The 24,453-nt window shown below is 49.1% G+C and overlaps 1 protein-coding gene across 11 annotated transcripts in view; it reads right to left on the bottom strand.

Moving 5' to 3' along the window:
• Positions 1 to 3,119: 3,119 nt before the first annotated feature.
• Positions 3,120 to 24,453, bottom strand: part of TPM4 (tropomyosin 4) — a 36,702-nt gene continuing 15,368 nt past the window's right edge. For 7 of the 11 annotated variants that reach the window (XM_063599980.1, XM_003813564.6, XM_055103769.2 and 4 more), the window contains 7 exons: positions 24,081 to 24,214; positions 19,573 to 19,690; positions 18,007 to 18,077; positions 16,969 to 17,044; positions 12,512 to 12,574; positions 12,353 to 12,422; positions 3,120 to 4,865 (listed from right to left, as the gene is read on the bottom strand). In XM_063599980.1, coding sequence (XP_063456050.1) covers positions 4,783 to 4,865; positions 12,353 to 12,422; positions 12,512 to 12,574; positions 16,969 to 17,044; positions 18,007 to 18,077; positions 19,573 to 19,690; positions 24,081 to 24,214 — 615 coding nt within the window. In that variant the 3' untranslated portion in view covers positions 3,120 to 4,782. Of the gene's footprint in view, positions 4,866 to 10,580; positions 10,828 to 12,352; positions 12,423 to 12,511; positions 12,575 to 16,968; positions 17,045 to 18,006; positions 18,078 to 19,572; positions 19,691 to 24,080; positions 24,215 to 24,453 lie in introns of those variants that run through there. The other 4 variants (XM_008966097.5, XM_008966098.5, XM_063599982.1 and 1 more) reach the window with 2 other exon arrangements.

Raw genomic sequence — 24,453 nt, 5'->3', positions numbered from 1 at the left:
TGTGGTCAAATCATGGCAGGGCCTTTATTGGAGGGGGTGACTTTATTCATTCACATTCTCTGCACCAACCATCTGAATCAGCCCCCTGCCCATTAAAGGTTGGATTGGCCTAAAGGAAATGCTTTAATTGTATACTTTCATTATAACTGTACATTTTCAGTTATTTATTTTATTTAAAGACAGAGTCTGTCACTCAGGCTGGATTGCAGTGGCGTGAGCTCAGCTCACTGCAGCTTCCACCTCCCAGGTTCAAATGATTCTCCTGCCTCAGCCTCCTGAGTAGCTGGGATTATAGGCACCCACTACCACACTCAGCTAATTTTTATATTTTTAGTGGAGACGGGGTTTCATCATGTTGGCCAGGCTGGTCTCAAACTCCTGAATTCAAGTGATCTGCCTGCCTCGGCCTCCCAAAATGTTGGGATTACAGGTGTCGGCCACCGTGCCCAGCCAATTATTTATTTTTTATTAATTTATTTTTGGAGAATGGGGTCTCGCTATATTGCCCAAGCAGGTCTTGAACCCCTGGCTGGGCTCGTTATCCTCCCCTGTCTCTGCCTGCTGTTTTTTTTGAGACAGAGTTTTGCTCTTGTTGCCAAGGATGGAGTGCAGTGGCAGGATCTCAGCTCACGGCAACCTCCGCCTCCCAGGTTCAAGCGATTCTCCTGCCTCAGCCTCCCGAGTAGCTGGGATTACAGGCATGCGTCACCACACCTGGCTAATTTTGTAATTTTAGTAGAGATGGGGTTTCTCCATATTGGTCAGGCTGGTCTCGAACTCCCAACCTCAGATGATCCGCCTGCCTTGGCCTCCCAAAGGGCTGGGATTACAAGCGTGAGCCACCGTGCCCGGCCTGTTATTTTATTTTATTTTGTTTTATTTTTGAGACAGAGTCTTGATCTGTTGCCCAAGCTGGAGTGCAGTGGCGCAATCTTGGTTCACTGCCACCTCTGCCTCTTGGGTTCAAGCAATTCTCCTGTCTCAGCCTCCCAAGTAGCTGGGATTACAGACGTGTGCCACCACGCCTGGCTAATTTTTGTATTTTTAGTAGAGACAGGGTTTCACAGTGTCGGCCAGGGTGGTCTCCAACTCCTGACCTCAGGTGATCTGCCTGTCTGTGACCTCAGATGATCTGCCCGCCTTGGCTTCCCAAAGTGCTGGGATTACAAGTGTGAGCCACAGCGCCCGGCTTGTTATTTTTTCGATAACAGAAAGTTGTCTGCAGACTCCATTAATGTTTGAAAGGCTTTCATTTCTCTTTCTGATTCACTGCCTCCCCTCCTCGAAAGAAGATCTTGAGGCAAAATATCAAAATTCAGGTAGTGAAACTGTCGTGGTCTTTGACATTCTGTTCTAAGTTCTCTGCCATCCAGCGAGCTAAATTTTAAGATTACTGCCTTTGAATCACTTCTTCCCTCGTATTCCATGGCAACCTGTACTGGATTATTGAAACCTTTTCCTAACTGGGCTTCCTGCCTTAGTCCACCCCAATGCTAGACCTTCTCGAAGATGAATGCTAAGTGGATTTTCCTAATGTATTGCTTGACTTGTTTCCTCCAGTCTTTTTTTTTTTTTTTTAGGTGGAGTCTCGCTCTGTGGCCCAGTCTGGAGTGCAGTGGTGTGATCTTGGCTCACTGCAACCTCCGCCTCCTGGGTTCAAGCGATTCTCCTGCCTCAGCCTCCCGAGTAGCTGGGATTACAGGTGCGTGCCACCATGCCCGGTTAATTTTTTGTATTTTTAGTAGAGATGGGGTTTCACCCTGTTAGCCAGGATGGTCTCAATCTCCTGACCTCGTGATTGCCCGTCTCGGCCTCTCAAAGTGCTGGGATTACAGGTGTGAGCCACTGCACCCGGCCTCTTCCAGTCTTTTTAGTCTTTATTTTTTATTTTTGGAGACAAGAGTCTTGCTCTGTTGCCTAGGCTGAAGGGCAGTGGCATGATCTCAGCTCACTGCAACCTCTACCTCCTGGGTTCAAGTGATTCTCCTGCCTCAGCCTCCTGAGTAGCTGGGATTACAGGTGTGCACCCAGCTAATTTTTGTATTTTTAGTAGAGACGGGGTTTCACCATGTTGCCCAGGCCAGTCTTGAACTCCTGAGCTCAAATGATCCACCTGCCTCAGCCTCCCAAAGTGCTGGGATTACAGGTGTGAGCCACCGCACCTGGCCTCCTCTAGTCTTTAGTGGCTCTCCACTCCTGACTAAATTCAGTTCAGGCTGTCATCAGTGTGGGCTCAGCCTACCTTCCAGCTTTTCTGCTTCTGCTTTGCTGTATTTATTTACTTATTTTGAGACAGGGTCTTGCTCAGAGACGGTCCCCCAGGCTGGAGTGCACGGGCCAATCATAGCTCACTGCATCCTCTGCCTCCTGGGCTCAAGCGATCCTTCTTCCTCAGCCTCTCGAGTAGCTGGGACTTATAGGCACGGGCCACCACACCCCACTAATTTGTGTGTGTGTGTTTGAGACAGAGTCCCGCTCTGTCACCGGGGCTGGAGTTCAGTGGCGTGATCTCGGCTCACTGCAACCTCCGCCTCCCGGGTAGCTGGGATTATAGGTGTGCACCACCATGCCCAGCTCATTTTTGTGTTTTTAGTAGAGATGGGGTTTCACAATGTTGGCCAGGCTGGTCCTGAACTCCTGGCCCTAAGCGGTCCGCCAGCCTCGGCCTCCCAAAGTGCTGGGATTACAGGTGTAATTTGGCCACTGCACCTGGCCAAATTTTTGTTATTGTTTGTAGACGGGGTCTCACTATGGTGCCCATGCTGGTCTGCTTTCCTTTATATGTGTAACTCAGAAAGCCTTAGCCAGGCAGATCTTCCTAACTCAGGCAACAGAGATGATTTTGCCTGCTTTTATCTCTTAAAATCCTACTCATTCTTCACAGCCTGGCTTAGGCAGCGTAGGGGATAAAGAAGGGCAGGAGTTTTCGAGTGACCGAGGCTGAGTGCTCTCGCCTGCAATGAGACTGTAATATCCTTGTATCATGAAGTCACAGTATAAAGCAAATAGATAACCTTGTCTACATTCTTGGCTCTGGTTATTTTCCCTTTCCATCCCTTTAACATTTGTTGAACCAAAATGCTCTGTGTACCCCCACACATTCTAAAATTCACGCAAACTGTAGTTTATGTAAAAATTTATTTGACCAAAATGTAGAAAAAGTGATACTATTACATATGATACAGTTGCAAGAATCTAAAGTAAAGTGTGGATTTTATTCCATTGCACAATTTGCTAGTGTATTTCCTGGGTAGTGTGGTGCTGAATAAATAGGAGTGGGGTGGTGGGGTGGGGTGGGTAAGGGATTCAGATAAGCCAGAAGCAGGGTGATTTTTAGTCGGAATTGTAAACTTTAGTCAGCCCCCACACGCTGCTGGGGAATGTGGAATGTTCCAGCTCTGAGATGTTAACTGAGAAAAGAGAAGTCAAACAAAGCCGATATGTGCAGCCCTGTCTACAGAATCCTTCATTATCCAGTTTAATCAGGAGTTTCTTGGTCTTTTATTAACTTGGTCCCAAAGAAGGAATTCAAGTCCTAGATAAGTAAATCCTCAATTTGCTGTTCCCTGAAGTATGGAAATGAAGTTGGGCCAGTTTTTAATCTCTGCTGCCAGAGAGGCCCTTTCTGCTAATAGATAAAAACTCTTTTGCTCAACTTAGTAATGACTTGTGGTCTTTTGGATATGGCTGACCTGAATTGGACTGAACTCCACCATATTCCTGCTGAGTGGGTCATTACTGGAATGAGATATTTGGTCTTCAGAGAACAACTTTATTTTTATTTTTTCTTGAGATGGAGTCTCACTCTGTCGACCAGGCTGGAGCACAGTGGTGCGATATCGGCTCACTGCAGTCTCCACTTCCTGGGTTCAAGCGATCCTCCTGCCTCAGCCTCCTGAGTAGCTGGGACTACAGGCAGGCGTCACCATACTTTTTGTATTTTTAGTAGAGACATGGTTTCGCCATGTTGGCTGGGCTGGTCTCGAACTCCTGACCTCAAGTGATCTGTCCTGGCCTCCCAAAGTGTTGGGATTACAGGCGAAAGCCAACGCTCCTGGCCAGGGAACAACTTTAGAATGAAGGAAATATGCAAAAGAACATCACATCAAGGATCAATTAATTACCATCTATTAATTACTATATGTGGGTAATTATGACTATTTCCCAAGCATTCTACGTTGACTGCTTGAGAAGATGTTTGTCCTGCATGGTGGAGAGTGGAGAAGGGCCAGGATTCTTAGGTTGATCTATCTGTGGGTTATGACTTCCCACAATAGCCACCCCCGGCCCCCACCAGTCCTTTTATTGGCTCTGGATGGAAAATCCCTACCCATGTGATGGTCCCTGGTCTCTCCTATAGTTTGACCAACAGTTGACCCAAAAGGTTATTGTCTTCAGCGTTTTAATTATATCCACGACTAGATACTGGGGTCTGTATTCTTCAAAGTGTGGGGCTGCCTATTCTCCCAGGAACCAAATGGCCTCCATCTTAAGAAAGTATGCTTACTAGGAAATACCCTGCCTACCTTAGGAATAAATGCAACTTAAGGAAAAAATAAGAGAGCTGAAAAAGCTGGTGCCATTTGAAAACAAAAAGGAAGGAATGAGATTTAACTGGTGCTCAAAGCTTCTCCGATACAAAATATTTGGTCATGTATTCATAATTTGCTTGACATTTCCAGCAAAGCGAAGATAGCAATAACAAAAGGAACTTCTTACAAGAGAAGAGAAAGACCCACGGAGCTCCAGAGTTTCTGTTGGAACAAGACTCTTCTGTTTTGCTTATATACAGTTAAGTTCGTTTAGTGTCTGATCCAGTGTCTGATGTAAGCCCACGTTCTCTTCTTTGGCCTGGGCAAGTTTCTCTGGTGAGGATTAAGAGTACGGGGAAAGATAAATTAATAAGCGTCTTTGTTAAATGAAAGAAAAAAAAAGATTTCCCTTTTTTTTTTTCTTCGAGACAGGGTCTCACTCTGTCACCCAGGCTGGAGTGCAGTGGCGCGATCTTGGCTCAATGCAACCTCCACCTCCCAGGCTCAAGCAATTCTCCTGCCTCAGCCTCCCGAGTAGCTGGGATTACAGACGCGTGCCACCACCACCCGGCTAATTTTTGTATTTTTAGTAGAGATGGGGTTGCACCATGTTAGCCAGGCTGGTCTCGAGCTCTTGACCTCAAGTGATCCACCCACCTTGGCCTCCTAAAGTGCTGGGATTACAGGTGTGAGCCACCATGCCCAGCACCGCCCCAAAGATTTCTAAACCTGAAACTGCCAGGGTGAAAGTCACAAGAGAGAAAGTACTTTTTTTTTGAGACAGGGTCTCACTCTGTTGTCCAGGCTGAAGTGCAGTGGCGTAATCACGAATCACAGTAGCCTTGACCTCCCTGGGCTCAGGTGATCCTCCCACCTCAGCCTCCCGCGTAGCTGGGACTGCAGGTGCATGCCACCACCTGGCCAATTTTTGCATTTTTTCTAGAGACAGAGTCTCACCATGTTACCCAGGCTGGTCTTGAGCTCCTGGGCTCAAGGAACCCATCTGCTCAGCCTCCCAAAGTGCTGGGAATACAGGTGGATTATAGCCACCATGCCTGTCCAGTACTTTGTATTTTTAATTACAGCAGAACATCACAGAATACTAAGGAACAAGCACCAAATTTGGGAGTCACAGTTGTAAGATAAAATGCAGGGCGCCCAGTTAAATTGAATTTCAGATAAACCACAAATAATATTTTAGTGTAAGTATATCCCAAATGTTGCATGAGATGTACTTATGCAAGAGATATACTTATGATTAAAAATTTATTCATTGCTTATCTGAAACTCAGATTTAAGTTGGTGTCCTGTATTTTTCCTTGTGAACTCTGGTAACCCTTGAGTCAGAATACCTGAACTTAAGCTCCAGTTGTATCACTTAAGTAAGCATCTAACCTTCCTAGGTCTGTTTTCCCCGTCTGTCAAATGGGGGTAACGATATCAATGCGTGGTGTGGGGGTTATGATGAGGAATAAATGAGAAATACTTCAGCACCTATGACGTGCTACATGAAGATTTCAGTCCTAGATATGTGTGACTTAATATAAATTTCCACCCAAGTGCTAGTTAATTAGCCCCTGAGCCTTTGATAGTTAAATCTAAAATCCTGTAACCCATCTTTCCTTCGGAGCTTCTGGGAATGGCTGTTTAAATTATACACATAATTGTGTAACTGTCTATGAATCCAGGAGAACAGAGACAAACCCCAGGTAAATGTGAAATTTAAGCCATTCTACAGGCATGTTATTAAGTAACTGAGCTGATGAAACAATTTAAATTAAAAAAGAAAGAGAGAGAGAAAAAAGACGCCATTTAGAGCTATGCGTGACAGAGCACGAGAGAGAACTTAGTTTGCAGTAAGTGATGGCTGATAAGGGACAAGGCCAAGACTCATTAAAATGCTGGGGGAAAGCAAAATGCCTCATAAAATGTGATATCATCAGCCTGGAAATTTACAGAAAGAAAAAAATGACTGCAGAAGATGGCAGCCTTTCTTATTTATTTATTTTTAAACAGGGTCTTGCTCTGTTGCCCAGGCTGGAGTGCAGTGGCATGATCATAGCTCACTGCAGCCTTGACCTCCTGGGCTCAAGTGATCCTTCTACCTCAGCCTCCCAAGTAGCTGGGACTACAAGTGCGCACCACTACACCCAGCCAATTCTTGTATTTTTAGTAGAGATGGGGTTTCGCCATGTTGCCCAAGCTGGTCTCATGCAATCCACCCACCTCGGCCTCCCAAAGTGCTGGGATTACTGGCATGAGACACCATGGATCCTTGATGTAAGGAGTTCGAGACCAGCCTGGCCAACATGGCGAAACCCCATCTCTACTTAAAAATACAAAAAATTAGCTGGGTGTGGTGGCGCACACCTGTAATCCCAGCTACACAGGAGGCTGAGGCAGGAGAATCACTTGAACCCGGGAGGCGGACACTGCAGTGAGCCGAGATTGCATCACTGCACTCCAGCCTGGGTGACAAGAGTGGGACTCCATCACACACACGCACACACACACAGAGTCAAGTGACTATGACCTGGGAGGGTTCTATCAGACAGATCAGTGACCTGGGCCTATCCAGTCTGGGTGAATAGATGTTAACTGAATGCTGACTATGTTGGACAAGCCAGTTTCTCCATTATCTCATTTAATCCTCATAACAGAGATATCACCTTTATTTTGCAGAAAACCTAAGCAGCTTGTTCAAGTTGGCATGGTTAAAGTACTAGAGCTAGGATTTTAAATCCTGGTCTCTTTATTTTTTTACTAAAAAATTTTTTTAAAAATAAAATATTATTATGAATAATTTTAGAGATGGGGTCTTGCCATGTTGCCCAGATTGGTCTCAAACTCCTGAGCTCAAGTGATCTGCCTGCCTTGGCCTCCCAAAGTGCTGGGATTACAAGTGTGAGCCACTGCGCCAGGCCTTAAACCCTGGTCTCTTGACTACAAATCCTGACTTCGCTTCATCTTGTCACTCAGATGCTTTAGCATCTATTTTGTTATTAGGTCTGAGATAAAATGACTTTCCCTGAAAGTGTTAACTGCCCTTGAGAATCACGACAAGGCTCACAGACTATCAACAGATAGTGTAGACCTCCATAGTGCTAATCTCTTTTCTTTTCTTTTTTTTTGAGGCGGAGTCTCACTCTGTCGCCCAGGCTGGAGTACAGTGGTGTGACCTTGGCTCACAGCAAGCTCCGCCTCCCAGGTTCAAGTGATTGATTTTCCCACCTCAGCCTCCCCAGTAGCTGGGATTACAGGCCCCATGACCATGCCCGGCTAATTTTTGCATTTTTAGTAGAGACAGGGTTTCACCATGTTGACCAGGTTGGTCCTGAACTTCTGACCTCAAGTGACCTGCCTGCCTTGGCCTCCCAAAGTGTTGGGATTACAGGCGTGAGCCACCGTGCCCGGCCATAGCACTAATCTCTGAAATTCCACTTATGTGCTTAGGTAGAATAACTGGATAGACAGGCTGCATAGTTACTTCAAAGGGTGGAGTCCAGAAATGCCTGGAGAAATTCCAGGGACAAACACACAGACTCCAAACAAAAACCAGCCCCCTACACAGTCTGTAATCTTTCCAAGGGCATATATATGGCAATGTGTGAGGGGAATGGTTTTTGCAGAAGTTCAGGATGGACGGCAGTTAGGAGCAGGGAGAGGCTGAGGGTGGAAAGGTGGAGGTGGTTTAGGGGAGGTGCATTTTGGAGGAATGAATGAATAGAGAGAGTAATGGGGACAGAGCTTCCCACCTGGACAAAAAAATAGGATGAGGAATAACAATGGATACCGAAAATTCAGGATCTAGTTGGAGATTTTCATGCCATTTCCAGGTTCAAGGGGTAGTCTGGAAGATGTGGCTTGAACATCTAAATGTCAATTATCTGTGATAATTTGAGGTGGTAGTGGTGGTAGGATGCAGGGGAGAACCAGATGGACTATTTGAAATTTTGGGACAAATTGGTGTGTTTTTGATCATTAGAAAAGCATAGCTTGGGCCGGGTGCAGTGGCTCACACCTGTAATCCCAGCACTTTGGGAGGCCGAGGCGGGTGGATCACCTGAGGTCAGGGGTTCGAAACCAGCCTGGCCAACATGGTGAAACCCTGTCTCTACTAAAATTACAAAATTAGCCAGGCATGGTGGCGCATGCCTGTAGTCCCAGCTACTTGGGAGGCTGAGGCAGGAGAATTGCTTGAACCTGTGAGGCAGAGGTTGCAGTGAGCAGAGATGGCGCCACTGCACTCCAGCGTGGGCAACAAGAGCGAAACTCCGTCTCAAAAAGAAAGAAGAAAAAAAAAAGCAAAGCATAGCCTGGGCCGGGCACAGTGGCTCACGCCTGTAATCCCAGCATTTTTGGAAGCTGAGGTGGGCGGATCAGTTGAGGCCAGGAGTTTCAGACCAGCCTAGCCAACATGGTGAAACCCCATCTCTACTGAAAGTACAAAAATTAGCTGAGTGTGGTGGTCCGCGACTGTAATCCCAGCTACTCGGGAGGCTGAGGCATGAGAATCACTTGAACCCAGGAGGCGGAGGTTGCAGTGAGCCAAGATGGCGCCACTGCACTCCAGCCCGGGCAACAGAGTGAGACCCTGTCTTGAAAAAAAAAAAAAAAAAAAAAAAAGAGTGACCTTGTTTTCTCCATATCCCTCATGTAGGAAAAAGCATGACCTTTTATTACCCACAGGTCAACCTTAAGAGCTATTCTAAACTAAAGCAAGGTTCCTGTTATAACTAACTGAAATATGAATGGAGATTGATGTTAGCAGTCTCAGGCAATTCTGGAATTCGGGAAAGAATTCTAAATTCACTTCTTCTGACGTCACAGCACTTTCCCTGTTCATGGAGGCCCGTTCACTCCTTGTACAGTCAGTTTTCTAAGGGCAGGGCGTGGAGGTGAACTTCCTCCCAGGACTGGGAGCTGGATGAACAGTGAAGAGTAAAGCCACGGGAAGCCCCAGTCACCACACTCACAGTGTAACACAGAGAAAAGACACAAGAAAAGGAGGAAATGGAGATCAAAATGTCACTGCTGCTGTTTGAATCTGTAGCTCAAGCCCCATTCAAGGGGAGCCTCATTTTTGACACAGGCTTGCTGGTTTTTCCAAATCCCTGTTGACTCTTAAGCTGCCTAAGCGGTTTACAAGGATGAGCCTCCATTCACAACAATTTCTATTTAAGGAAAAACCATTGGGGCTGGGCGCGGTGGCTCATGCCTGTAATTGCAGCACCCTGGGAGGGTGAGGTGGGCAGACTGCCTGAGCCCAGGAGTTCAAGACCAGCCTGGGCAACATAGTGAAACTGTCCCGCTTCTACAAAAAGTACAAAAATGGCCAGGCGTGATGGCTCAAGCCTGTAATCCCTGCACTTTGGGAGGCCAAGGCGGGCGGATCACAAGGTCAGGAGTTTGAGACCAGCCTGACCAACATGGTGAAACCCTGTCTCTACTAAAAATCCAAAAAACAAATTAGCCAGGTGTGGTGGTGTATGCCTGTAATCTCAGCTACTTGGGAGGCTGAGGCAGGAGAATTGCTTGAACCCGGGAGGCGGAGGTTGCAGTGAGCCGAGATTGCACCACTGCACTCCAGCCTGGGCGACATAGTGAGACTCCGCCTCAAAAAAAAAAAAAAGTACGAAAATTAGACTTGTGTGGTGGTGAACACCTGTAGTTCCAGCTACTTGGGAGGTCGAGGTGGGAGGATAGCTTGAGCCTTGTAGGTGGAGGTTGCAGTGAACTATGATGGTGTCACTGCACTCCAGCCTGGGTGACAAAGCAAGACCCTGTCTCAAAACAAAAAAACAAAAAAAAACTATTGGCATGCAGATGCCGTTAGCTAACAGCCGTATCTGAGAGCACATGCCCAGCTCGCTTTTGTTTTCACGTCTTCAGAAAAGCATCCTGTAGGCATAATTTTCTTTTTGTAATAAGCTTTTCATTTGTGAGCGACAGAGGCTAACCACCCACTTTGTGTTTCAGGCTATGGTTAAGGGCACACAGCTACAGCTCAAAGGCAGCAAATGGAGAAAATGAGAATGAGGGGGCATGAAGAGGAGGACTGCCCGTCTTTATTTCGGTTGTAGAGTCACAGACACATCAGAAGAAGGCTCTGACGTTCAAACCAGGAGGCAGGCCACCGGAGCTCCTAGAAGCCCACAGGGGCGTAGGAGGCACCATGTGAGAAGGACAGAGGGCAGCGACCTGGCTGCCTCTCAGAGAGAGGTCATGTCGTTGAGAGCGTGGTCCAGTTCCTCGCTGATAGCTTTGTACTTGAGCTTCTGAGCGTATAACTCATCTAGAGGGCGGAGGTCCCCAGGGAGACAGTTCAGAAGAAGTACAGGGGACAGAAGGCAAGGGTCGGAATGGAGTGCCACAGATGAACCACAAGAGGAAGAAAAAAACACGTGAGCAAACAAAGCACAGACTAGGAGAAAGTTGCGTTCCATGTGAAACAGATGAAGAAAACCAAAGATCTATGGAGTTGATCTCTAAGTCGTTTGAGGTTCTGCAGGGGGATTAGCCACAATGAAGCTTCAAAACAGTGGTAACCAGAAGTGACAGAGCTTCCCCCCACTGGTCCCCACCCCTCAGTTTATTTCGGATTTCCAATGATGTCACCCTGTCCAAAGGTCGTATTTTGGAATGGGGCATTTTCCCTTATATGGGAACCTCACTTCCCCAAAAAGACATTGGAACACATGGTCTGAAGAATGTGTCCTTTCTGGGTGGGATGGGCAGTTTGGAAGATTCCATTTGAACCCCAAGATTCTGGAATTTCTGAGGCCGAATGTTAAACACTGGAACTCTTGAAGAAATTCTGGGACATGTGGGCCCAGACTTGCAGACTAGTCTTTATTGCAGTCCCTACACTTTCTGTATTTCTGTTTTTTTTTTTTTTAAATACTATGATAAGCTTTGAGCTCCCTGGGACAGAGCTTCTGCAAAAATGCAAGGCATGTAAAAAAAAAAAAATGCAAGGCATCTATCAGAAATGAGCAAACAGAAGGAAATTGTTAAGTTTTTTTTTTTTTGAGACGGAGTCTGGCTCTGTCACCCAGGCTGGAGAGCTGTGGCGTGATCTTGGCTCACTGCAACCTCCGCCTCCCGGGTTCAAGCGATTCTCCCTGCCTCAGCCTCCCCAGTAGCTAGGATTACAGGCGTGCACCACCACGCCTGGCTAATTTTTTCTATTTTTGGTAGAGACGGGGTTTCACCATGTTGGCCAGGTTAGTCTCAAACTCCTGATCTCAAGTGATCCGCCCGCCTCGGCCTCCCAAAGTGCTGGGATTACAGGCTTGAGCCACTGCGCCTGGCCTGAGATTTTTAATTTATTATTAATATTTTTTTAATCAGAGAGAGCCATACTTTTTTCTCTATACTTGCTCATGGGACTAACTAAGCAGAGATATTTTACCTCCTGAAAGTGGCAATTCAATTAGCCAGGTGTGGCGGCGCACGCCTCTAGTCCCAGCTACCTGGGAGGCTGAGGCAGGAGAATCACTTGAACCCGGGAGGCGCAGGTTGCAGTGAGCCGAGATGGCGCCACTGCACTCCATCCGGCCTGGGAGACAGAGCCAGACTCCGTCTCACGAAAAAAAAAAAAAAAAAAAAAAAAAAAAAAAAGCCATTCAAGCCTGAATGCTTTGCATTATCCTATTCCAGTGTTCCAGGACATCCAGATAGGACATCACTATGCGCTTTACTTTCCTAAGGCAAACAAGGCCCAACCCAGCCCCTCCACAAACATTCCCCAACTGTCCGTGGATGTGTCCCAGAGGGGAAGGCAGGGCAAGGCAAACATTTAGATGGTAACCTCATACCTTCCAGGTCATCAATTGTCTTTTCCAGTTTTGCAACCGTTCTCTCTGCAAATTCAGCACGGGTCTCAGCCTAGATAAGAAGAAAGGAGTTACTATCATGGCTTCAAGACCAGCCAGCCCCAGGAGAAACCAGAGCTCGCTGGGTGCCACCACACTCACCTCTTTCAGTTTGTCAGACAGAAGTTTAATTTCTTCTTCATATTTGTCCTCCTTTTCAGAATACTGTGGGAGAAACCAAAACACTGCTTTAAGAAAAGGAGGCCCAGCCAGGCATGGTGGCTCATGCCTGGAATCCTGGCACTTTGGGAGCCTGAGGCTGGTGGATCACAAGGTCAGGAGTTCGAGACCAGACTGGCCAACATGGTGAAACCCCGTCTCTACTAAAAATACAAAAATTAGCCAGGCTTGGTGGCATGCAGCTATAGTCCCAGCTACTGGGGAGGCTGAGGCAGAAGACTCACTCGAACCTGGGAGGTGGAGGTTGCAGTGAGCCGAGATCACGCCACTGCACTCCAGCCTGGGTGACAGAGCAAGACTCCATCTCAAAAAAACAAAAAAAACCAAAAAAAAAACAAAACAGAAAGAAAGAAAAGGAGGGCTGGGTGTGGTGGCTCTCACCTGTGATTCCAGTGTTTTGGGGGACCATGGTGGGAGAATTACTTGAGCCCAGGAATTTGAGACCAATCTGGGTCACATAGTGAGACCCCGTCTCTACAAAGAATTTAAAAATTAGCCAGTCATGGTGGTGAGCACCTGTAGTCCCAGCTAATGGGGACGCTGAGGAGGGAAGATGGCTTGAACCCTGGAATTCAAGGCTGCAGAGAGCTCTGATTGGACCACTACACTCTAGCCTGGGCAACAGGGCAGGACCCCATCTCAAAAAAAAAGGAGGAAGAAGCATAAAAAGAAGTAAGCAGGCCAGGCACGGTGGCTCACGCCTGTAATCCCAGTACTCTGGGAGGCCAAGGCGGGTGGATCGCTTGAGGTCAGGAGTTCGAGACCAGCCTGGCCAACATGGCGAAACCCTGTCTTTACTAAAAATACAAAAATTAGCCAGGTGTGGTGGTGGGTGCCTGTAATCTCAGCTACTCAGGAGGCTAAGGCATGAGAATTGCTTAAACCCAGGAGGTGGAGGCTGTAGTGAGGCCAGATGGCGCCACCGCACTCCAGCCTGGGGCGATGGAGTGAGACTCCATCTCAAAAAAAAAAAAAAAAAAAGTAGGCAGAGTAGAGGCAGGCACCTTTCCCCAGCAGAAGAAATATGTGTGAAATGTGGAGGATGTGGGGGAGAGTCCTGTAGGATGGTATTGATCAGAAGGCCTAAACTGATAACTTGAGATAAAAAGTATGGCGAAGAAAGGGAGATAACTGGGAATCTGTGTTACTCAAGGCCCCCTCTGTATTTCCAACCCCATTCTCCACCACCTTCCCCAGGGTGACAGGCACTCCCTGATCATAATCTGTAGACTCCTGAGTCCCAGTCCCTGTCCATGAATGCACCCCTTAGCATGGAATGTTCCCCTCCCCAGGATGACCCATCAGAAATTATACTTTTCTTTTTTTTTTCAGACAGAATCTTGCTCTGTCGCCCAGGCTGGAGTGCAGTGGTACGATCTCGGCTCACTGTGACTTGCGACTTCTGCCTCCCAGGCTGAAGCAATTCCCCTGACTCAGCCTCCCAAGTAGCTGGGCCTACAGGCGCCCACCACCATGCCCAGCTAATTTTTGTTATTTTTAGCAGAGATGGGGTTTCGCTACGATGGCCAGCCAGGCTGCTCTCGAACTCCTGACCTCAGGTGATCCGCCTGCCTCGGCCTCCCAATAATAACTAACACTTATTAGCTGCTTACCATGGGCCAGACATAGTTAATGGCATCACAGCCTGGTATCTGTAATCCCATTTTATAGGGGAGGAAAGGGTCACAGAAAGGTGAAGTTATTATTTTGCCTAGGGTCACATGGCTATTAAGTGATCAAGTCATGACTGAAGCCTGACTCTGGAGTGCAGTGGGGCAATCTTGGCTCAATGCAACCTCCGCCCTCCAGGCTCAAGTGATCCTCTCACCTCAGCCTCCCAAGTAGCTGGGATCACAAGCATGAGCCACCATGCCCAGCTAGTTTTTGTATTTTTGGTAGAGATGGGATCTCTCCATGTTGCCCAGGCTGGTCTCGAACTTCTGAGCTCCAGCGATCCTCCCGCCTCGGCTTCCTAAAGTGCTGGGATTACAGGCATGAGCCACCGTGCTGGACCTACAGCTGTTTTAAATGTCGCCTCCTTGGTGACACCGTTCACAATCTACCAAGGTCCCTCTATTGTATGCCCAAAGCACTCTGTGACTTTGTCAATCCCTTCCACTAGACTCGACTCTGAGCTCTTCAAGAGCAGATGCCAGGCTGGGCACAGTGGCTCACGCCTGTAATCCCAGCCCTTTGGGAGGCCGAGGTGGGTGGATCACTTGAGGTCAGGAGTTTGAGACCAGCCTGGCCAACATGGTGAAACCCCGTCTCTACTAAAAATACAAAAATTAGCTGGGCGTGGTGTGTGCGCCTGTATTCCCAGTTACTCAGGAGGCTGAGGCAGGAGAATTGCTTGAGCCTAGGAGGTGGAGGTTGCAGTGAGCTGAGATCGTGCCTCTGCACTCCAGCCTGGGCGACAGAGCAAGGCTCCATCTCAAAACAAAACAAAACAAAGCAGCTGCCGTATTAGTGGTGTTACATCTATCCCCCTGGCCCGGGGCAGTGTCTGGCACACACACACCGACTGCATTCATTCCTTACACATCCTAGTATCAGATATATGCCAGGGCTGGCACATATGGGAGACAGAGGCAGGTGGATCACTCGAGGCCAGGAGTTTGAGATCAGCCTGGGCAACATGGTGAAACACCGTCTCTACTAAAAAAAAAAAAAAAAAAAATTACACACACACACTACAGATATATGCCAGGCACAATGCTAGTACTAGGGACACAACTCTGAACAAGACGACATGGTTCCTGTCCTTACAACTTACAATCTAGCAAGGAAGGCATGCAATTAATGGAGTAACTATAAAAAATGTAAGAAATCATAATGCCAGCAAAAGTATAGACAGGGCTACACAGCAGAGAAATACCTAACCTAGATGAGAAATCAGAGAAGGCTTCTCAGAAGTGATGTTTAAGCAGAAGCTCAAAGGATGAACAGGAGGCCAGGCTCGGCAGCCCACGCCTGTAATCCCAGCACTTTGGGAGGCCGAGGTGGGAGGATCACTTGAGGCCAGGAGTTCAAGACCAGCCTGGCCAACATGATGAAACCTCGTCTCTACCAAAAACTAGAAAAATTAGTCGGGCACGGTGGCCCACGCCTGTAATCCCAGCACTTTGGGAGGCTGAGGTGGGAGGATCACTTGAGGCCAGGAGTTTAAGACCAGCCTGGGCAACATAGACTGTGCTCTATTAAAAAAAAAAAAAAATACAGTTTCGGAGTAGTGGCACATGCCTGCAAGTCCTAGCTACTCAGGAAGCTGAGGTGATAGGATTATTTAAGCCCAGGAGTTTGGGGCCTGCAGTGAGCTATGATCACGCCACTACACTCCAGCCTAGGCAACAGAGCAAGATCTCATCTCTAGGCCAGGTGCAGTGGGTTATGCCTGTAATCCCAGCACTTTGGGAGGGCGAGGCGGGCAGATCACTTGAGATCAGGAGTTCGAGACCAGCCTGGCCAATGTGGTGAAACCTCATCTCTACCAAAAATTATAAAAATTATTGTGTAATCGGGAGGCTGAGGTGGGAGAATTGCTTGAACTTGGGAGTCGAAGGCTGCAGTGAGCTGAGATCACGCCACTTCACTCCAGCCTGGGTGACAGAGTGAGACCCTGTCTCAAAAAAAAAGAAAAAAAAAAAAAGGCTGAATAGGGGTTTATCAAGCAAAAGGAAAGCCACACCCAGTTGAGTGAATAGCAGGTGGTGGCTGAGGTGGGAGGATCGCTTGAGCCTGGGAGTTCAAGGCTGCAATGAACTATGATCATGCCACTGAATTCCAGCCTGGGCAACAGAGCGAAGCTCTGTCTCAAAAAAAAAAAAAAAAAGGGGGGGTGGAGGTGATGGGAGAACAAAGAATGTCTGTGAAACTGCAAAAGCAGGAGCAAGAATGAGGAAGAGGCTGGGAAATTCAGTGGGGTTTGGCCATGGAATTGTGCCCTTTGTTCCCGATGTAGCTGCCACGTAGCGACTGCTTTGGGCGCTGTTTCCAACTAAAAAGCCCAATTCCACCTCTGATCATTGCTATACCTTTGAGATGGTATTTCTGGAGGAACCAGGGGAATCAGGTGAGAGGGAGGCTCTGTATTTATTTATACGACTATGCTCAGATCTCGCTAAGAAGAGCCTCATGTTCTATCTCTCTCCTCCTGAGATGGAGATCAAAGATGGTGCTCAGACCCCATGGAAGAGGACTCAAGAGTGTGCAGGAGAAATCCAGCTCTTTCTGTAGGGGAAAAACCCTGGCTGCCAGGCACCAACGCTACCGTTAAATAAAGGGCAGATTCCCCATAACCTGACAGGCTCCTGCATCCCTCGGGAGAAGAAAAGAACAAAGTCCAGCAAGCCACCCTCCAGCTCAAGCCAACCACCTACCTTTTCAGATGCAGCCTCCAGAGATTTCAGATTGTTAGTAACATTCTTGAGTTCTTCTTCCAGGTCACCACATTTTCTGCACAAAGACAAAGGATTTTTGTGTGTTATCTTCCCTTACAGCCGGCAATAATAGCAATCGCCCCTACAATAAATTTTCAAAAGGAGAAACCTACACAGCTCCCCCGGTGGTGGGGGGGCGGTGTGGGGGGCAGAAGGAATGTGGAGAGAAAATGTTAATGGATTTTTCTGCAGTGCGATACTATGGGCTTATCAAAGCCTTATCATACCAGGCAGAGGCGAGGTGCGCCCGAAGAGTATTTGGAGGGCTTGGAAAACACTCCTGGTCTTTTGCCAAGGGTAAGGCTGCAAGGACTTGTGAAATCTATGATTGATGAGGCCGACTCCGGAAGGTGTAAGAATGGGACCGAGGGCAGAAGGCGGGCAGAGAGCAATGGGAGTTTGCAGGGGACACTCCGGGAAGGAAGCCCGGAGTGGATTTGTGAAACCAGATCTCTCTCAGCACTCCCGGATGCTCTGTGGGGCTGAATTCCTCACCCGGGGCCAAGAGGACAGGTGTTTTGTTTTTCGGTGCTTGCTTGTGGGATTCTGGTTAAGCTTCTCACCTTCCCGCCAGGAATGTGTCACGGCAAAACACTGACAGGAGCAAAGCATTTACATACTGACCGGGGGAGCCTGCCTTCTGGAGCAGGTCAGTGTTCTGTTAAGATGGCACAGCCCCCTGAGATATCCTCTCTGGGAAAATGGGACTTCTGGGCTTCCCTGCTGCCTCCTGTCTCACTCCTATTTCCTCATATCTTTGCAGAAAGGGTCAACAAGTGGGCAGTGCTTCCCATGGCAGTAAGAACAAGTCACCACCTCTTTGTCACAGAAGCCAAAAGAAAGGATGAGCCATGAGCCTCTGACACCCGTCCACTTGAGCAGAGGCCCCGGTCAGGGCCAATTCCCAACACAGCCAGCTCCCTCCCACTCCGCCCCAGGAATCGAGCCAGCCTCGCTCAGTCCTGTTCTGCCACTCACAGTTCAGACACCTCCGCACGCTCCTCTGCCCTCTCCAGCTCACCCTCCAGGATGACCAGCTTACGAGCTACCTGCAGAGACAGAAAGGCCCAACTGAGCCCGATCCCCACCAGCCGTGTCCTCTCCCACCCACTGCAGACAGCCCCCAATGATGCCCCACCCAGACCCCTAGACCAGCTGCAACATGGGTTTTTCTGGTGTTTCTTTTTTTTGCGGGGGGACGGAGTCTCCCTCTGTTGCCCAGGCTGGAGTGCAGTGGCACAATCTCGGCTCACTGCAACCTCCACCTCCTGGGTTCAAGCGATTCTCCTGCCTCAGCCTTCCAAGTAGCTGGGACTACAGGCGCGTGCCACCATGCCCAGCTAATTTTTGTATTTTCAGTCGAGACGGGGTTTCACCGTATTGGCCAGGCTGGTCTCGAATTCCTGACCTCCTGATCCACCTACCTCGGCCTCCCAGAGTGCTGGGATTATAGGCATGAGCCACCACACCTGGCCTCTTTTTTATTTTTTTATTCTTTTGAGACAGAGTCTCGCTCCATCACCCAGGCTGAAATGCAGTGGCTCAACCTTGACTCACTGCAACCTCCGCCTCCTGGGTTCAAGTGAATCTCCTGTCTCAGCCTTCCAAACAGCTGGGCTTACAGGCATGCACCACCATGCCCGGCTAATTTTTGTATTTTTTGTAGAGACAGGGTTTCACCACGTTGGCCAGGCTGGTCATGAACTCCTGACCTCAGGTGATCTGCCTGCCTTGGCCTCCCAAAGTGCTGGGATTACCGGCGTGAGCCACCATGCCCAGCCCTTTTATGTTTTTGACACAGGGTCTTGCTCTGTCTCTAAGCACTGCACTGGAGTGCAGTGGCGTGGTCAGAGCTCACTGCAGCCTTGACTTCCCGGGTTCAAGCGATCCTCCTGCCTCAGCCTCCCAAGTAGCTGGGACTACAGGTGCATGCCACCACACCCAGCTAATTATTATTATTATTATTTTTAGAAATGGGGTCTCACTATGTTGCCCAGGCTGGTCTCAAACTCCTGGCCTCAGTCAGTGATCCTCCCGCCTCGGTCGAAGTGCTGGGGTTACAGGTATGAGCCACCGCACCTGGCCTTTTGCTGGCGCTTCAACTGAAAGAGCCATTCTGGGGCCTGGAGGAAATCCTGATTCTCTTCCTCAGGCCTGAGGAGCGAGGCAGACAAGAGGCGGGAGGGAAGAGCCGAGCCATCGAGGGAGGCAAAGGAGGGCCTGAGCTTGCATGGTCTGAAACTCCATGGCTTGGGACCACAATCCTCCATTTTTGCCCAACTGTGCCAAAACTCCCAGCTAACGACACAAGTGAGCTGATCATTCGGTTTTCCCATTACGTTAGACAAGCGTCCGCAGCACTTTCTGGCATCGTGGGAGATAGTTTCCTAGCCAAGTGGTTGTCTCTGGACAAACATATGTTCACGCAGGAGGACAGCTGACCTAACCGAGAGCTTCCTTTCGTTGGCCCCGGCGTCCTCCCTATCTCAGCTGATGCATTTCCTCCCACTTCCTGCTGCTGCGCCATCTGCCAGCCCCACTCACCTCCTCGTATTTGCGGTCAGCCTCTTCCGCAATGTGCTTGGCCTCTTTGAGCTGCATCTCCTGAATCTCCATCTTCTCCTCATCCTTCATGGCCCGGTTTTCTATCACCTTCATTCCTCTGCAAGGAGCAATCTCATCAGGACGGCCGTTCACTCACACCCCTCCACCCACCTCTTATCTATCTTTTCTTTCAGACGGAGTCTCGCTGTGTCATCCAGGCTAGAGTGCAGTGGCACGATCTCAGCTCACTGCAACCTCCACCTCCCGGGTTCAAGCGATTCTCCTGCCTCAGCCTCCTGAGTAGCTGGAATTACAGGCACCCGTCACCATGTCTGGCTAATTGCGTGAGACACCACCCCTAGTCCTATCTCTCATCTAAATGAGTCTCTGAATCTACTGAGCACTGTAACACACTGCAAAGATGGAACTCTGTGCACACATTTCCTTCATTTCCTTCATCTTGTTTTTTTTTTTTTTTTGAGATGGAGTCTCGCTCTGTCACCCAGGCTGGAGTGCAGTAGTGTGATCTCAGCTCACTGCAGCCTCCACCTCCTGGATTCAAGCGATTCTCCTGTCTCAGCCTCCAGCGTAGCCAGGACTATAGGCATGCACCACCATGACCGGCTAACTTTTATATTTTTAGTAGAGAGGGGGTTTCGCCATGTTGGCCAGGCTGGTCTGGAACTCCTGACCTCAAGTGATCTGCCTGCCTTGGCCTCCCAGAGTGCTGGGATTACAGGTGTGAGCCATCACGCCCAGCCTCCCTTCATCTTTACTACCAGGCACTTTTCTAAGTGCCTTCACTTTCACAAGTGCCCTATGGAGCAGGTAAATTATCCACATTTTACAAATGAAGAAACTAAGGCATAGAGAGAGGGTAAGTAACTTAAGGTTACAGAGCTGGTAAGTGGTAGAGCTGAGGCTCAGCCCTTGGCAGTCTGACTCCAGAGTCTGTGCCCCCTTTCTTTTTCTTTTGTTTTGAGAGATGGTGTCTCACTCTGTTGCCCAGGTTGGAGTGCAGTGGTGCCCTGAGAGCTCACGGCAGCCTTGTCCTCTCAGGCTCAAGCGATCCTGTTGCCTCGGCCTCCTGAGTAGCTGGGACTATAGGTGTGCACCACTGCACCCAGCTAAACTAAAAAAAATTTTTTTGTGGAGGTGGGGGTTTTGCTATGTTGCTCAGGTAGGAGGATCACTTGAGCCCAGGAGTTCAAGGCTGCGGTGAGTCGTGATTGCACCACTGCACTCCAGCCTGGGTGACAGAGCAAGACGTTGTGTATTTATTTATCTATTTCTTGAGACAGGTTCTCACTCTGTTGTCCAGGCTGGAATGTAGTGGTGTAATCATAGCTCACTGCAACCTTGGCTTCCTGGGATCAGGTGATTCTCCCACCTCAGTCCCTTGAGTGGCTGGGACTACCAGCATGCACTACCATGCCTGGCTAATTTTTAATATTTTTTTGTAGAGATGGGGTCTCACTATGTTGCCCAGGCTGGTCTCAAACTCCTGGGCTGAAGCGATCCGCCCACCTCCCAAAGGGCTGGGATTACAGGCGTGAGCCACCGCACCCTGCCAAGACCTTGTGTATTTAAAACAAGAAAAGAAAAGAAGAGGCCAGCCTGGGATAATGTGTCATTGATATGTATCATTCCCACCCAGCACAGAGACCATATGCTTCTTGCTGTCCAATAAATATGTTCACGTGGGGTGTCACCCGTTCTCAGCTAAGTCTCAAAACACCCTCCCCCACCTGTACGAGGTCTCACCCTCAGCATGTGAGCAAGCTCTCTGGGTTATTTATTGCCCCAAAACCCCTTGTAGCACCCAAGAGATCAAAGTGACTTGCCTAAGGCTCCATAGAAAGTGCCAGTGGAAGAAGCTGACTCTAGATCCCCAAGCTTCAAGTATAGAATTCTTTCTACTGAGACACAGCAGTCTTTAACAGGGGTGTCACCAAAGGCCTCTGGGGACATGGTGCAAACAAGAGACTGGCCTTCGCAGCCTCCCTTGGTTTGCCAATATGGGAGCCCTCAACGTCAGCATCCAGCCAGGCTGGTCTGACTGTGAACAGCAGCTAACCCAGGCCACAGGCACAGCCAGGAGCTCTCGTGACTGGGTCCTTCCAATGCCCCGTGGCTGCCCGAGCTGCCACTCTCTCCCTTGATTCAGTGGCTGAAGCAGAGTCTGCAGTAGTGTCTGTTCCCTCTGCCCTGGCTGTTCCACTACTTGGGAAGAAATTTCCAGCTTGGGCGACATGCGATCTCCAAGATTCCTTAGCTGGTTTCTAATCTCTGGTTAGTGGCCACAACAGCACAATCAGAAATGCATCTTAAATTAGCTGGGCGTGCCTGTAATCCCAGCACTTTGGGAGGCCAAGGCAGGTGGATCACAAGGTCAGGAGCTCGAGAACATCGTGGCTAACACGGTGAAACCCTGTCTCTACTAAAAATACAAAAAAATTAGCCAGGTGTGGTGGCGGGCACCTGTAGTCCCAGCTACTTGGGAGGCTGAGGCAGGAGAATGTCGTGAACCCAGGAGGTGAAGCTTGCAGTGAGCTGAGATCACGCCACTGCACTCCAGCCTGGGCGACAGAGCGAGACTCTGTCTCAAAAAAAAATCAGCTGGGCATGATGGCATGCGCCTGTAGTCCCAGCTTTACTCTGGAACTCTGGAGGCCGTGGTGGGAGGATCGCTTGAGCCCAGGAGGTCGAGGCTGCAGTGAGCTGTGATTGCACCACTACATTCCAGGCTGGGTGATAGAGTAAGACCCTGTCTCAAAAAAAAAAAAAAAAAAAAAAAAAAGAAATGAATCTTTGGGAGGTGTGTTTATACTGCAAAAGCATGGTGGCTGGCTCAAGTGAGAACTCCGGTGTGAATGAGGGGCAGACGCGATGATCACTGGTCGGGCCCACACCATTGCCACACAAGGAACTCCTTTTCCACCACACAGAGACTGCTGCTTCTGTGAATTACACAATCTACCCTCAGTCTTCCAGAGAGCCTGTGCCAAGGCGTGCCGGAGAATGATCTGGCTACCGAGGAGAAGGCACCCTACTGGTGGCTGGGATGCAGCAGATACCACGGGCGGGGGGGTGAAGAACGTGGTCAGTTTCTTTTTGAGACGGAGTCTCACTCTGTCGCCCAGGCTGGAGTGCAGTGGTGCGATCTTGGCTCACTGCACCCTCTGCCTCCTGGGTTCAAGCTGGGGGATCTTGCCTTAGCCTCCCGAGTAGTTGGGATTACAGGTGCCCACCACCACGCCCAGCTAATTTGTGTATTTTTAATAGAGAAGGGGTTTCACCATGTTGGCCAGTCTGGTCTCAAACACCTGACCTCAGGTGATCCACCCGCCTCGTCATCGCAAAGTGCTGGGATTACAGGTGTGAGCCACGGCACCTGGTGCATGGTCAGTTGCAAGTACATTAACCATGCTGGTTTGCAACTGTCCCTGAAATAGCTGTCACCGTCCAAAAGCCTAAAGCCTGACAGCTGTGCTAACAATCACCTGTGCATCCCAAGTTTCCTTTCCTCCTCTCCACAGTACTCTGCTTTTTTTTTTTTTTTTTGAGACAGAATCTCATCTGTCACTGAGGCTGGAGTGCAGTGGCACAATCTTGCTTCACTGCAGCTTCAAACTCTTGGGGTCAAGTGATCCTCCCACCTCAGCCTCTTGAGTAGCCAGGAGTACAGGCGTGCACCACCACACCCGGCTAATTTTTGTATTTTTTGTAGAGACAGGGTCTCACCAGGTTGCCCCAGTTGGTCTTGAACTCCTGAGCTCAGGCGATTTGCCCGCCTCTGCCTCCCAAAGTGCTGGGAGCACAGGCAGGAATCACTGCATCCGGCCTACCTGAAATTTGGTGTCTAGAGAACACTAAGAGGCACCGTGGCTTTCAGAGAAAATACGAGAAGCAGTGCTTTGCAAACTGACCACCATGGACAGTCATACTTGCAGTCTCACATCTGCCCGTTCTGTTTGCCTTTCTGTCTGTCGAAAGTTTCTTTTCATGGTTACCATAAGGATAAACACCCCTCACTTTATTTTGAGATGGAGTTTTGCTCTTGTTGCCCAGGCTGGAGTGCAATGGCACAATCTCGGCTCACTGCAGCCTCTGCCTCCTGGGTTCAAGAGATTCTCTTGCCTCAGCCTCCTGAGTAGCTGGGATTACAGGTGCCTGCCACCATGGCAGGCTATTTTTTTTGTACTTTTAGGAAAGACGGGGTTTCACCATGTTGGCCAGGCTGGTCTCGAACTCCCAACCTCAGGTGATCCGTCCGCCTTGGCCTCCCAAAGTGCTGGGATTACAGGCGTGAGCCACCGCGCCTGGCCACGGATAAACATCTCTACCCATGGAGTGATGGTTTACAAAGTGCTGTCATGCACTTTTTTGTGGACACGTGCATGTCCCTGTGACCTTGTTTACTTTCACACCAGCTCTGCGAGGTCGGCAGCATGATCCCCATTTTCCAAAAGCAAACACGGATGCCACCAGATTCAAAGCGTCCTTACCTCTCACTCTCATCTGCAGCTTTTTCTGCCTCCTCCAGCTTCTGCAGGGCCGTGGCCAGTCGTTCCTGAGCCCTGTCCAACTCCTCCTCAACGAGCTGGATGCGTCGGTTGAGGGCGGCCACATCACCTTCAGCCTGGTGAGGTCGGAGGTGCAGCCATGTTAAGAAGTATCAGGCCAGCCACCAGTGGGAGCCTCCCCATGTCCTGCCCTCTGTTAACCTGATTTTCCCCGTCAAAGCCCACCCAGGAGTCCAGGCCATAGGGAATTTACACTCATACCAAAATTTCAGTATGATCTTCCCGGAAAATGTCTGGGAAAAACATCTACCACTCCATAGCAAAAGACGAGCATCGCCAAGCGTGGTGGCTCACG

The sequence above is a fragment of the Pan paniscus genome, chromosome 20 (assembly GCF_029289425.2).
Source record: "Pan paniscus chromosome 20, NHGRI_mPanPan1-v2.0_pri, whole genome shotgun sequence".
Taxonomy (NCBI): Eukaryota; Metazoa; Chordata; class Mammalia; order Primates; family Hominidae; genus Pan; species Pan paniscus.
The sequence above is the reverse complement of the archived record's forward strand: the minus strand, read 5'-3'. Positions and strand labels throughout refer to the sequence as shown.